Source organism: Daphnia magna, linkage group LG1 (assembly GCF_020631705.1).
Source record: "Daphnia magna isolate NIES linkage group LG1, ASM2063170v1.1, whole genome shotgun sequence".
NCBI lineage: Eukaryota > Metazoa > Arthropoda > Branchiopoda > Diplostraca > Daphniidae > Daphnia > Daphnia magna.
The window spans coordinates 5,551,969-5,565,482 of record NC_059182.1 but is presented as its reverse complement, the minus strand read 5'-3'; the positions used below and the strand labels follow the sequence as shown (position 1 = coordinate 5,565,482).

Below are 13,514 nucleotides of genomic sequence, written 5' to 3'. Positions count from 1 at the left end.
TTTGCTTTGCGTATATACATTTTTTTTGGCCGCATATGTGGTCTCGCCCTGGAACCCCCCCACACCCCGTAAGGGATCCACAGAGGAATGGTTGTGTTGCGTCGCACGGATAGCTGTACATATACCCAAACCGCGACAAGTAAAAAGAATTGAATAAAAAAAAAAAAAGAAATGAAGCCGAGGAAACCCAAAGAGGCAGACCCCGACGTGAAAAGGAGGGGGGGCTTCTTGGTAACTACTGAAAAGCCAAGAGCTATAAATGTGTACGAGCAGGCCCTATTGCTTATAGTGCTCTGTCAGTGTGTAAGACTTCTTCTAGTGTGTGTGTGCGTGTACAGAAGAGGGACGCTAACTGTTATAAAGCAGCCGGGTGAACACCAACGGCACGTCATTCGCTCCAAAACCACCAGTCCAACTGGAAACGTCTTCCTCTCGCTGCCGTTCCTCCTCTCTCTGTCTCACTTTGAAGCTTTTTTGCATTCGAAAGCTGTCGAATTTTTCTTTTGACTCGGTCATTTTTCGTAGCAAGAATTTTGACTGCAGTTGGAGATCGAACGAGAACTTGAAAATCTGGCATCTCTTTGAGGCATCAGCGTCGTGAACGAGCAACGCCAAAACTTGAAATTACCGTTTGCCAACAGAGGGCACGCAGACGCACAGGTTTGTGACAGCTACGATAGTTGTGCGATTGTTCGTCGGTCATCCGCTCGCCAGCCGTTAAGGATTTCGATTTTTGTCGTGTCGTTGGCTTCGTCTTTTATCGATCAATTAAAAGAACAAAACAAAACACACACAAAAAAAAAAGTGATTCGGATTATTCCCTTAGTTGTGCTGACTCTGTTTCTCATCATCATTCATCAAGGTTTGTACATTTCATTCTGCTCAATCCCCATCTGTTTTTTGTTTTGTTTTTATCCTAAAGTTCATTCGTCTAAGTGCAAAAATCAATTATCCCAAATGTGAAGTCATTTTGTTTTGATTAAGCAAATTCCTTTTTATTTATTTCTTGTTTCACCCCAATCGATTCGTGGAATGCTGCAGGTGCGTGGTGATTCCAACGCGCGTATCTCAAACCAACCGACAGAAAAAACATCAAGAAAAACAGAAAACACAAAAAAATGTTCGTGTGGAGGTTACTGCTGGTCACCGCCTTCATCGGCGCGGTGAGTCTTCTTCTTCTTTTTCATATTCAAATGATTGCCGCCGTTGCAAATCCTGTTGAAGTGTCTCTGTCCACCCCATCGATTCAATGCCACCCACAATGGCCATTTAGAAATCCAGTTCTATTTCGAATCATATCTCGACAGTTGATTGACAGCAATGAAGTACCCGATTTTTCGTTTCAGCTTAACGGTATAACCTCTCTTGTGTGTTGCATAAACTTTGCGGTTGCTGATTTCCCCTCCCACCGCCACTGAAATTGCCTTGACTATAGATAATACCTTATACCTGTGTCAGGGATTCAGGGCTCGATGGGAATTGTTCAAGAAAAACCGGTCCTAGTGGAACTTGGCCTACATACCGGTTCTTATCCTCTCCCCTCTCCTGTGCGTCTTCTTCTCACGTACCAACCGACTTCCTCCTTGTGTAGGGAAATTCTCTTAAGACTCTGTCCTTTTGTCGTTTACTTAGTAGACGAATGTTAAAAAAAAAAACGACCACACAACAACGGACCTTTCCTTGGCCAATTGAAAGTCTTAATGGAGGGTGAAAAACATTTCATTTCTTTACGATTCAGGAAGTTCCTTTTTATTTTTTTGGGGGGGTTAAAGTAAAGAATTCGATTAATAAAAGAACCTAGTCACGTGTTATAGCCAGCTCCTTTCCCTATATTTGAAAATTCGATTATTCAAAGTTCAGTGATTTTTCTCTCCCCCTCCCTAACGTAATCCATCAGTCTTACCTTTCAGAAATGAAAAAAAAATTCTACATTGAACTTAAACGAAATACGCAAGTCTCTTTGTCGGGGGGGGGAATTGGATTTTCTTAGCAGCTTTGTAATTTATTATACTCCCCCCCATTTCTCAGCCTTAAACAAGTGAGAGAAAAAAGAAAGAAAAAGAAGGTGTTTAGACCCCCCTCTTCTTCCTTATTGCTTTAACGATATAAGGGATCGGCAAGAAAAATGAGGGGGGGGGGTATTTGGCCAGTTGCGCAAGAAAAACAAGGCCAAGGACGACTTGACCTCTCCACCTGCGCCTCGAGCACCTGTTGCCGCTTCTTCTCATTCATGGAACGACCAACGGGGGCTATCCTCTATTTTGTTGCCGTGTGCATTTCCGTGTTAATTAACAGCATAGGCCATCTAGGCAGAGCACGCGCGTAATATCTTCTTATATATGTGTTGCGTGCAGCGAATGCGATGACGCTAACGAAACTCAATTAGCCCTCCGTTTTTTTTTTGTTTTTTAATCGCCGACATCAACTCCTGCTTTTTGATATTTTTTTTCATTTTTGATATCTTTGTTAAGTATCGTGCGTTTATTATTATTTTTCTCGGCGGGTAAATTTGCGTGAAAGAGGCGAGGAAAAGTGCGGACCGCTATGTAACTTTTAACGTTCATTCAATTGCCCAATGAAACATGTTTTTTACGAGAACAACAAAAAAAAATAGAGGACCCCATTTTGTGTGTGTGTTGTTCTTATAAAAGGAGAAGACAGGGAAATGTAATCAAGTTGAGCGGATGGACTTTGGCTATAAACAGAGGCCCAGCGCTAGAGGGAACACATGACGGACATGAAAATGATAATAATAAAAAGAAAAAGAACAAAAGAAAGAAGAAGAGAGAGAAAAGAAATAGACAGACAGGTAGAAAACGATAAATGTAGGTCAATCGGTCTTGGGTTACTTCATGGTGTGTAATAAAGCAGCCAAAAAAAGAAGAGGCGGAGGACTCTCGAGAGATTCTTTCTCTGTTGCGCTTCGAACGATGGGCTCCTGCCTAGTAGGGAGGAGGTGACGTGCGTGTTGCTTGCCATAACCAAAAAAAGAAAAAAAAAAAACATTCCTGTTTTCTCGGGGGGAGGGGAGGAGGGAATGGAGCACATTGACCGTTAAATATACATGGCATAGCTGGTGAAATGCTGCTGGCTTTGCTGGCGGCAAAGCAAGCATGTTCATTCCCCTGCTTCTTGGCAAGCCCAAACATAACGGGACTCAACCTGCCGGGCTTTTTGGGGATCGTCTCGGCTCCTCCCCTTTACACACCACCGTTCCCCTTTTCTTTTTTTTTTTTTCTATTTCGTTACCTGTCGTTTGCACCTTGCAAGAGAGAGACGGGAAAGAGCTTCTCTCCCGTTGCTCCCGCCCGTCTAGCGTCAAATGCCTTGGCCTTCACACAGCCCGAGGGCCTTTTGCCGTGTTTAACTCAGCAATGTTCCACCGTTGGAATATGTGTGTTACGTACACCATCGATGTACGTTTTCTTTGGGCCTTGGGCTTTTCTTCTTTTTCCTAGTTGCGGAAGCCATTGACAGTTTGTGTGTGTGTGTGTGGCTTCACCTGTACACGCGGGAATGCCGCACCCCTTTTACTGTGGCACATACATGGACGATCGATGGAGCGTCCCGCCTTCGGGATGTGGGTCGTCAAGTTCTCACACAGTCAGCCGCTCGCGTCTCTTCCTTCTCGTTGGTTTTTTATTCAATTTTAATTTCCGATCGTGCCGCATGGTTCTCTTCACGACCCGTTCATTTCCGTTCGGTTCGTTCATTCGTATCGTTTTCTCCGACGTCCACTTGCGATGGCACAGAAAGCGGGTCGATCGCGTTCGCACCTTCTACGGCCGATCGATGAAAGATTTACACGCACGGTAGGTCAACCCAAAATGAAACGCTGGCGAGAATAAGAAGAATTGAAACGGTTCACGTCTTGACTTGATCGGTCGTGATTTTTGTTTCTCTTTTGATTATTTTACCGTTGTTTTTTTGAAGAAAAACGAATTTCGCAACGGGGCGATGCAAATTCCTGGCGGAATAATGTACCGTGTCGATAAATTCCCCAAAACAAAAATGGCGCTCCTGTTCAGCATGTGAAGATTTCAGCAATGGCGCGCGGCTTCGTGAGCATTCAAATTACCCTAGTGGCTTCGAGGAACTTGAGATGAAAAAAGAAAAAAAAAAAAAGCCGAGTCAAATCGCAATGTTATAATACAAAGCCGAGAGCGCAAGTTAGAAGAGGAAACGGGGATCTCGGCCTCAATAAATTCAGCTTGTCAAACAACAACAGGGGGGCAATAATTATGCATGCAGACACAGTGTGTACAGCTATACTCTGTGTGATCTCCTTTTTTCTTCTTCAGTGTTTCACCTTCTTCAGTGAAGCGACAATGACTTGGAAGGTTTAGGCTGCCATTCGAGACTCGGTATTTGCGGTATGGGTGGGCGGGGTAGTGACGGCGGCCGCGGAATTGCAAAGTCGTCAACGCAATTATTTTCGTGCATTATTATGGGTGAATTGTTTCGCTACGTTTCTTCTCTTTAGCCTGAAGAAATAATCATTCGAAACAATTCGAAAGAAAATGACTAACAGAAAAATGGTTAACATTGTAACCCTCCGGGCGATGTTTCCGTGAAGAAAACGAAAAAAAAAAGGGAGCGCCTCGTTGAACACATTCACTAGACCCTGTGCCAAAAAAGTCCATATTTTATTTTTTAGCACTTCAAATCTGCGGGATGCCAAATTTATTTCAGAGTCCATTTTTTTTTGTTTTTTAAATGACGCGACTGACCCGGCCATCATCCAAACATGTCCCCGTTTCTTAAAAAAAAAAAAATAAAAATGACTGTGTCATTCTCTTCACATCGACATAGTTAAAAGACAACAACCAAAAGTAGAAAGAGATTAGAATAGCAGAAGATGTTATACGAAGGAAAGAGCGGAGGGGGGGAGGCACAGCGTGGTAGTGATTGGCTTTCATAGGAGTCCTTAACTACAGGAACCGAAAAAAAAAAAAAAGAATTGAAAGAAAATAAGAAAGAAAAAAAAGGAGGAAGAATACATATAATCATAACTTGTGTTGTTGTTGCTGGCCCGCTGCATAAATAGAGGCCATTCAAAATGAGCGCCTTCGGGTACACTTGTCCGTTATTCTTTCCTCCCGTAGCCGCAGTTCTTTTTATGGACATTCTTCCGATTTTTTGTTGTTGCTGTTGAGGTTATTGTTTTCTGTTGTTGTTTTTATTTTATTTTTTCCGTTTGGTCTATACTCTCCAAAGTCGTGGACCAGCGTCAGATAATAAATATTCAAAATAAAAGGCAAACAAAACAAAAGAGCGGCGTTTGTCCATTAAGAACAAAACAGACCTCACGCTGACAAGTGTCAAGGATATACAGCATGCAGATAAAAGGATAGCCAGTTAAAGAGAACAGTCCCCTTCTAGTTAATCAAGAGAAGCAAAGTTCGACCTGTTTTGTTTAACTTGACTGCAAGTGTTTGACCTAGACAGGGTATATTTTGCAATCACCAAATTTGGATTGTTTTGCAACTTCCAAAATTGGCCTTTCTCTTATTCCCTTTTCGTGCGATTGTTGTTGCATTCATCTTTAGCCGTTTTTAACGAGTGGCCCCGTGATCGTGCACAACTACAATGGCTGTTGATGTTTAACTTCTTTGTGTGCCCAAAAAAAAAAAAGAAAAGAAAAGATTGAACGCAGCGCTGAAGGCAAACAACAACAGTCGGTTAGCCGGTCAAGTAAATTTCTTCGGGATCAAACGTTCGGTCAACTCTTTCGGTGCCCTTCTGATGAAGATGGATACACACATTGAAAACCCCAGCTGACGGATGAACGAAAGATTCCCCCATCTTTCTTTTTAACACGGATCTCGAAAGAGTTTGATGATATCGCCGAATCACGATATCCTTCGATTCAACTCGATTTGCATTTTCGCATTGCATCGAATTGGCCGAATGCCACGGCTAATTCAAATTGGTCACATTCTTTTATTCGTTTCTTTTCATTGTGTCATTTTTTATTCATTTATACGAGGCAATTGAGGACACCGGAAAGACGACTTGGTTTGATTTTCTTAATACCCTGGTTATATATAGACTTGTCTAACACACAATGGCATGTCTCCTTCTCTCGCTTGAAGAAGAAAACACAATGTAACCACGTAACGCCACAGTTCCATGTTATGTTCCCCCTTCTAAATACGTGATAGGCATCGACGCGTATCACACATCAGTCTCCCCTTTTTTTGCGTGTTTCTTTTGTTTTGTTTTCCTTCTCTCTTGTAATACGAGTGAGCCCATCACACGTATCCTCGTGTTTCTTATTTATTTTTTTTTTTTCGGCTGATGGCAACAGCCGAACCGACTCCGAATGTGATTGACCCAATGGCCTCGATACGAGACGTGGCTTAACAATCATCAGCTGTGTGTGTACGTAATAAGGTGCACGGTGGTTGGTGCGCTCTCCATTTTTTTTTGTTTCCCCCTTTTTGTTGGCAGCGGCAATTTTCTTTCAATGCGCCGTGATGCAATCAGGCCGACTTCTTTGCTCTTTGTGCTCGTAATCTAAATTTGTTTCTTTTGTCTTTTTTGTCGGTGGCCTTTTGTTTTTTGTTTTGTTTTTTTGCCGGCATCTGATGACAACATAAACAACAGGTGGTCCTAGCCGCTGAGGAAGTCAAGAAAACCGAAGAGAAAGCCGCCGACAAGCCCGTCGTCGTCGTCGTGGAAAAGGCGGTCGAGAAAACAGCAGACATTGTTCAACCGGCAGATAAAAGCGTAGCGACAGCAGCGCAAAAGGATGCAGTGGTTAGCCCTACGGCCGGAACGCCAGCGGCCGTTGCTAAAGCGCCGGCCAAAGTCGCTCAAAATCGAGTGGCCGTCATTGACGCTGTCGAAGGCGAAGAGGAGGAGGAGGAAGCGGAAGAGGAAGAGGAAGAGCCGCACGCTTCGGCTTTGCACGCAGAACACCGTGAAGCTGTTGATGAGGAAGAGGAGGAAGAAGATCAATTGGCTTTGGAGACATCCAATGTCCAGGAGAAGGACGGAGCTGGACACGGACACGGACACCATCATCACGAACAAGGCCCAGCTTACCATACTGGCGGCGGATCGCAGCATTACCACGGCAAACAACAAGGTCCGATTCCGGTGCCACTGCCCGTTCCGGTTCATCCGGCATCGGTCGTTTTGCCCACGTTGCCTAAACAGCAATACAACCCGCCGGCGCAGTACAAAGCCCCTCCACCGAGCCCGTACATTCCTTCGGCTTCGGCTCCTGCTCCGGCTTACCAGTCCGTTCCTCCTCCACCTCCGCCACCTGGACCTCAGGCCGCCTATTCGGCTCAACGGCCCGTCTACTCTCAGGCACCACCTCCGCCCAGGCCGCAATATCAGCCTCAACCGCAGCCTGCCTACCAACCACCTCCACCTCCACCAGCTCAACCTATCTACGCTCCTGCCCCTCAGCCATCTTACCAACCACCTCCTCCACCTCCCCCACAGCCGTCTTATCAACCACCTCCCCCACCTCAGGCTCAGCCATCTTACCAGCAGACGGCGTTCCAACCACCTCCGCCACCACCATCTTACCAGCCACCCGCTCAGGCTTACCAACCTCCTCCACCACCTCCACCGGCCGAGAGGAACTCGTACGGACCGACTAGCGCTCCCTCTTTGCCCGAACCTGCCCAGCAAGTGCAACAGTACCGTCCCGAAGCAACGGTCGCTCTTCCCGCACAAGCCGCCCCATCTGAACCGTGGCCAGCCCCCGTCCAGGACATGCCCAGGATCGTTTCGCTGGATGTCAAATGCGAAAAGAATCTGATGAAGGTCTTCATTGAATTTGATAAACCTTTCAACGGGGTCATCTTCTCAAAGGGACACTACGCCAACGCCAACTGCGTCCACCTGCCGGCAGGACTCGGCCGCACGTCGGCCAACTTCGATGTCAGCATCAACACTTGCGGTACAACTGGCAACACTGAAAACGGCCTTTACGGCTATGGCTCTCAGGTATGTTAACCAACTTCATTTTCGTTTTGTTTTCTTTTTTTTGTGAAGTGCGTGTGACTTTTGCAAATGTTTTGTCCACGCGCCTTCCAAAGGAAAGAGGGCGGATAAGTAATGCCTGTCCAGTATAGACTACGTCCCGTAAATGTTGGCAGTAATAACGATAACGACATGTGTGTGACGTGAAAATAATGAGCGAGCACATGCTGTTTTTCCATCCAGCCGTTCGTCATCACGCACAAGTTGGCGTGCCGATTTCCCCCGGTAGCCACAACAACTGGACGGAGTCACATTTTTCTTTTTTTTCATTCCTGTCCGCTAACGGTGTCTTTATTATGCACGTCTCAGTCTGGCCATGGGAATTGTGGGTTCTCTGAAAACAAACGTTATTTACACATACATATAGAAACAAGTCCGCAAATAGTTAACTATGCGTGTCCGATGTACTGAAAGACAAAAGCCAACTGGCCCGTAAAGCAAACAAGAAAAACGAACGGAACAAAAACGCTATAATAACGTTTCGAGTTAGAGTTATTCAAACCGATGGCACGTCCTTTTACGAGTCAATTATGAGCCGCTATGAAATAAGATGCATTTTTTTTTTGCATATACAATTACAAAGGGGAACACGAAATTTTAATGGATTATGTTTTGCAAAAAAAAAAAAAAAACAACAACAGGCCGGCTCGGGAACATTCTTCGAGAATACAATCATTGTCCAGTTCGACCCTCAAGTCCAGGAAGTGTGGGATCAGGCCCGCAAATTGCGCTGCACTTGGCACGACCAGTACGAGAAGTCGGTCACGTTCCGTCCGTTCCCCGTCGACATGTTGGACGTCGTTCGCGCTGATTTCGCCGGCGACAACGTCGGATGCTGGATGCAGATCCAGGTCGGCAAAGGACCATGGGCTTCTGAAGTGTCCGGCTTGGTCAAAATCGGTCAGACGATGACCATGGTGTTGGCCATCAAGGATGACGACGGCAAATTCGACATGCTCGTCCGCAATTGCATGGCTCACGATGGCAAACGGGCGCCCATCCAATTGGTCGACCAGCGAGGTTGCGTCACACGACCCAAACTCATGTCACGATTCACGAAAATCAAGAACTTTGGCTCTTCCGCATCCGTCCTCTCTTACGCCCACTTCCAGGTACAATATCCTTTAAACACTTGTCAATCTAAAATCGATAACAATGTTGAATGGTCTTGTTGCAGGCTTTCAAATTCCCCGATTCGATGGAGGTTCACTTCCAGTGCACCATTCAAATCTGTCGCAATCAATGCCCCGATCAGTGCGCGGGATCTGAGCAATACTCGGCGGCTTCGTCAGTGTCAGCCAGTGAGCCGAGGAATCCTTACAACAGGATCGGGGCAGTGGCCAGCAGACCACGAGCTGAAGATCAGGATGGCATTCAAAGATCGCCGAGAAGTCAGCGCGATGTCAGCGCCTCTGAACAAGAGCCGACTCGGGCAGAGCAACAGGATGTCGGTATCAACCGCATCATCCAGGTGGTGTCCACCGGCGATTTGACGTTCGCCCTGGAACAGCAGAGCGACAACACGACGACCATCGTCTTCCCGTCGCGTTCAGAGACCGAAGGTCTCATTTGCATGACCTCTCCCGGCTTCGCGGCCACTCTGGTCGTTCTCCTGCTCATCTTGATCATTTCCTGTTTGCTGTCCGCCTTCCTCTGCATCCGGCACCGGGCCTTCGGTGTCGACCGATCGTTAGTCTCAGCCTTCGCCAATCCAGCTTTCGCCCACAAGAAGGGCCATTTTTAGACATTTGAAATAATCGCATCATTTGGTCGGAGAAGACGTATTATTATAAAACAAATAATTTGGGGGGGGGAGACTAGTGACGATCCAGCAAGTTGGATCACGGACGTGCCGCGCGCCTTTTCTTAATGGATTGCGCGCAACACTAAAGACGCATTTATTTATTTATTATTATTATTTTTTTAAACACAGCACACGGACACAGACACGAGACGTTTTTATTTTATTTTTGTTTTCTTTGACGATGACTGGACAAACACGAATTCACGCACAGACTTCTTGACATTTACGGGGGACAGTTTGTTTTTTATTGTTTTGACGACCCATTTTTTTTTGTTGTTGTTGGACGAGACGCATCACATCACGGGTGACATTTTCTCTGGAGCCTATACTATTTAATGAGAATTTCACTTTTCCTTAAGTTAATTTCTTTTCATTATACATTTTCAAATAAAAATGGAAAAGACACAACGACTGTATTATCATTACTACGCGACTTTCAGACTTGACTATCTAGCAGACTGACAATTGTTTCCTCCCCCCAGAAAATTGGAGACATAAAGAGACGATTGGGGACATCATTACTTCACATTCGATATATATTTAGCTATTACGGACGCATAGACTGACGCACAGACTGACACCGACCTGGGAGAGTAAGACGAGACTTCAGCATGTCTACATTTTCCTTTAAAAAAAGAACAACAAAACAAAAGACGTAGTTTGACGGACAAAAGCATTAACCAGTTTTGAATTCAATTTTTTTGTTTTCCCTCTTTTCATTTGGTTTCGATATCTAGCGCGCGATCACGTCAACTTGTCAAATTTGATTAGCGGCATTTTGATATCGATCTAACAATCAATTTTCCTTGTGTTTTTTTCTCTTAATTTAATTTTTCCGTGTCTCTTTTCATTTTTTTGTTTTGAGGGTTTTACAACGAAATTGATCACATCATGTCAAGAGACCAATCCTTATGATAATGGCGGATTACTAGTATGTAACTCGTGATCTTGGGAATTTTTCAATTTTCCTTTTTTTTTTTCATGTTACTTTTTCTTTTCTCAATTTTTATTTAACGATTTTCATTCATTCAATTGGGATTTTTTAAATATTTTTCTTTCCAAAATGTATGCTGTGTGTGTGAGTGTGCGTGTGTGTTGAAGACGACAGAACGATCAACAAATCATAACTGACGCGTGTGCACTTTGATTTTGCTCATATTTCGCCCTCCTTTTGGCCTGTACTATTTTTTTTTTCTTTCTTTCATTTGGGGAAAAACAAAATTAAATTTCGTGCATGTATTTATGTATTCCTTAACTGATTCTTAAAGAAGAAAAAAAAACACGGGAAACAAAGACAAACGACGACGCGTGTGACTATAAACATTTACGACCTATACCCCCCTTTTCTTAATTTTTATTTTATTATTCCTACCCATTTTTTTTTTTTTTATTGATTAATGATAATGGTCTTTTGACGGACAAAACGACAGTGAAATAAATAAAAGGAATTTTATTCGTGCCGGACACGAAAATTAAAAGAAATCGACAATTTTCTTTCCACCAATACGCGTGTATTGTTCAGATTTGAATAAATGTGCGGGGGCGGTATTGGACCTCCACCTTGAATGTTTCTCAACAAAAAAAAAATGAATCAATTCGTAGCTCACGTGACTTTGGCCTTCATTGAATTCTTTCATCGATCCCGAGGCAACCACAAGTTCACGCAAGTGGCAGTTGTTCTTCACGCTACACGTGTAGATCAACAGTTTTAGGCCTTTCATCTGCTGGAACACATACATCAGCATGGACGATGAAAAGGAGGCCACTAATCACTGGGTCTCGTCATAGTCTAATGGGCGTTCCAAAAGTTAACACTGTTGTTCCCTTTTACATCGAACCGAGACGAAAGAAGAATGCGGTGAACAAGAAAGGGGAGGTGTCACGTTGAACGTGAGGCTTTTTAAGCCCCTCACGTCAGCGCATGTTAACGTCAATCCTGCCCTGCTGATATGCGATCTGTGGTGCGTAACCTATAATCATTTTGGCAACGGGAATTCGAATTTAAGCCGCATAACTCTATTGTGTGTAGCTATGTGCGCTCTAATTCCTACAGCCAAGAACAGAGCGTTTTTTAAATAAATTGGACCAATGCGTTGCTGGCGCGCCAGCACTGTCGCTCAGTTTTCAACATTTATTTTAAAAATTATCAGCCTCACGTTAAAAAGAACTTGCGTATCTTGATTGTGGTTTAATTACGAGTCGAAATCATGCATTTTTAACTCAATCTAAAATTTAGCCAAAAATGAAAAAGTGGGAAGGCTATAGCCTTCTTAATTTCGTCAAAATCTGAAAAAATCGACATCTCTTAGAATTCAATAAAAACACACACGCTTAACTCAAAATTTAACGCTTGTTCCGGCTGAGATGTTAGTTTTCCCAAGAATAATGTCGTTTTGGAATAAAACGCAATCGTAGTTATAGTTCTTCTAGTTTTTCCCGAAAACGCCATCTAACGCGAAGAAAAAAAACTGCCGAAATTGGAGTCGTCTGTCTAGATCGCTCCGCACTCCATCATTGTTCAGCCGATAATTGCGCGAGTTCGACGTGACACTTCGATGTTATCTCCTTTACAAGAAAAAAACCCATTTCCGCGGCAAAGCAAACGATGATAAAAAAAGCGTACAAGAGATTCGCGACGATATTTTCGCGAAGGGAAAATTTTGATTACAATGAGAAATTTCAATTACTATTGAATATTTATTATAATTTTTCTTTTAAGTTTTTTTATCAATTCCATCGTTTCCAACAGACAGCAGTCGAACCGGATCCAAACCATCTAGTCAAAATGCACGTTTTTACAACCAGGCCACCGAATATGGATTAAGATTCATGCCTCGTAAATTGATAGATGGGTTTGAGTGATGTGTCTTCAATACCATACTTGAAGTCATAAGATATATTTTACATTTTTTTTTACAGATTGTATCACATATAGATCCCGTGGTCTGTGCCATATGGTCTGCAGTTTTACCACAGACTAAGAGTAGATAGGAGTAGATTTTCTACTCCTAGTCTGTGGTTTTACCTCGTGATGTTTGTTGCATCAAGCCATTTGAGATGAAAAGCTGTTAGCTGTGGATAAAATTCATTCCTGAGAAAGTACTGGATGATAAATGTGCATTCAAAGACTGGATTTCTATACCTCAATGACTGCTCCCAAAATATTATGATGAAAAATAACTTTAAAAGTTTTCTTATTGAACCCACAGTTTGATTAGTGGAACCTGTTGCAATTAATCTTATTTCCAACAAAGTAGTTCATTGTCGTAGATTTGTACTATACTCAAGATATGGTTGAATTGATTGCTGACCCTGTTTTCCTCCTTGAGCATTCAAAACTACTTATGGTGTCAATTTGGGAGTCTTATCAGCTACTTTATATCCATTATCTAATCCAAGTTGGTTCAAGTAAAGCATAAGAAATACTATTAGAGCAATTTTAGGAAAAAACGACTAATTTCCTTCCAGGGCAGTCTTATACAAGTTAAAGAACGAATTGTCTTGCAATATTTTAATTTTGGTTTTAAAACATGTACTAAGTAGAGTTCAGCAAATTGACAAACAAGTCCAATACTACATTCACAAATCGAAAGTTCTAAGGTGTGAACAATTTCTTGGTTTTCAGGTAATAAATTCTACAATTGATCCATAGGCACAGTATGAATTTCAAGTACTGCCTGGCGTTAAGCTGCAGCTTTTGTTAATG

General features: G+C 43.3%; 1 protein-coding gene and 1 long non-coding RNA gene across 2 annotated transcripts; both read left to right on the top strand.

Annotated features, from left to right (window-relative positions):
* Positions 1 to 296: 296 nt before the first annotated feature.
* Positions 297 to 11,078, top strand: LOC116923933 (protein app1). Its single transcript, XM_045176169.1, has 5 exons — positions 297 to 862; positions 1,042 to 1,163; positions 6,610 to 7,968; positions 8,646 to 9,116; positions 9,182 to 11,078. Exons 2-5 carry the CDS (start codon positions 1,119 to 1,121, stop codon positions 9,746 to 9,748), a joined length of 2,442 nt encoding a protein of 813 aa, XP_045032104.1. The 5' UTR covers positions 297 to 862; positions 1,042 to 1,118; the 3' UTR covers positions 9,749 to 11,078.
* Positions 11,079 to 12,309: 1,231 nt separating this feature from the next.
* On the top strand, positions 12,310 to 13,125 carry LOC123474264. The gene is made up of 2 exons (XR_006648874.1): positions 12,310 to 12,660; positions 12,728 to 13,125. It is a non-coding gene; the product is annotated as an uncharacterized LOC123474264 (long non-coding RNA).
* The last annotated feature ends 389 nt before the right edge of the window (positions 13,126 to 13,514 follow it).

Coding starts and splice junctions, on each gene's coding strand:
- LOC116923933 (XM_045176169.1), top strand. CDS start 1,119: ATGTTCGTGTGGAGGTTACTGCTGGTCACCGCCTTCATCGGCGCG. Junction 1,164..6,609: donor TCACCGCCTTCATCGGCGCG/GTGAGTCTTCTT, acceptor CATAAACAACAG/GTGGTCCTAGCCGCTGAGGA. Junction 7,969..8,645: donor TTTACGGCTATGGCTCTCAG/GTATGTTAACCA, acceptor AAACAACAACAG/GCCGGCTCGGGAACATTCTT.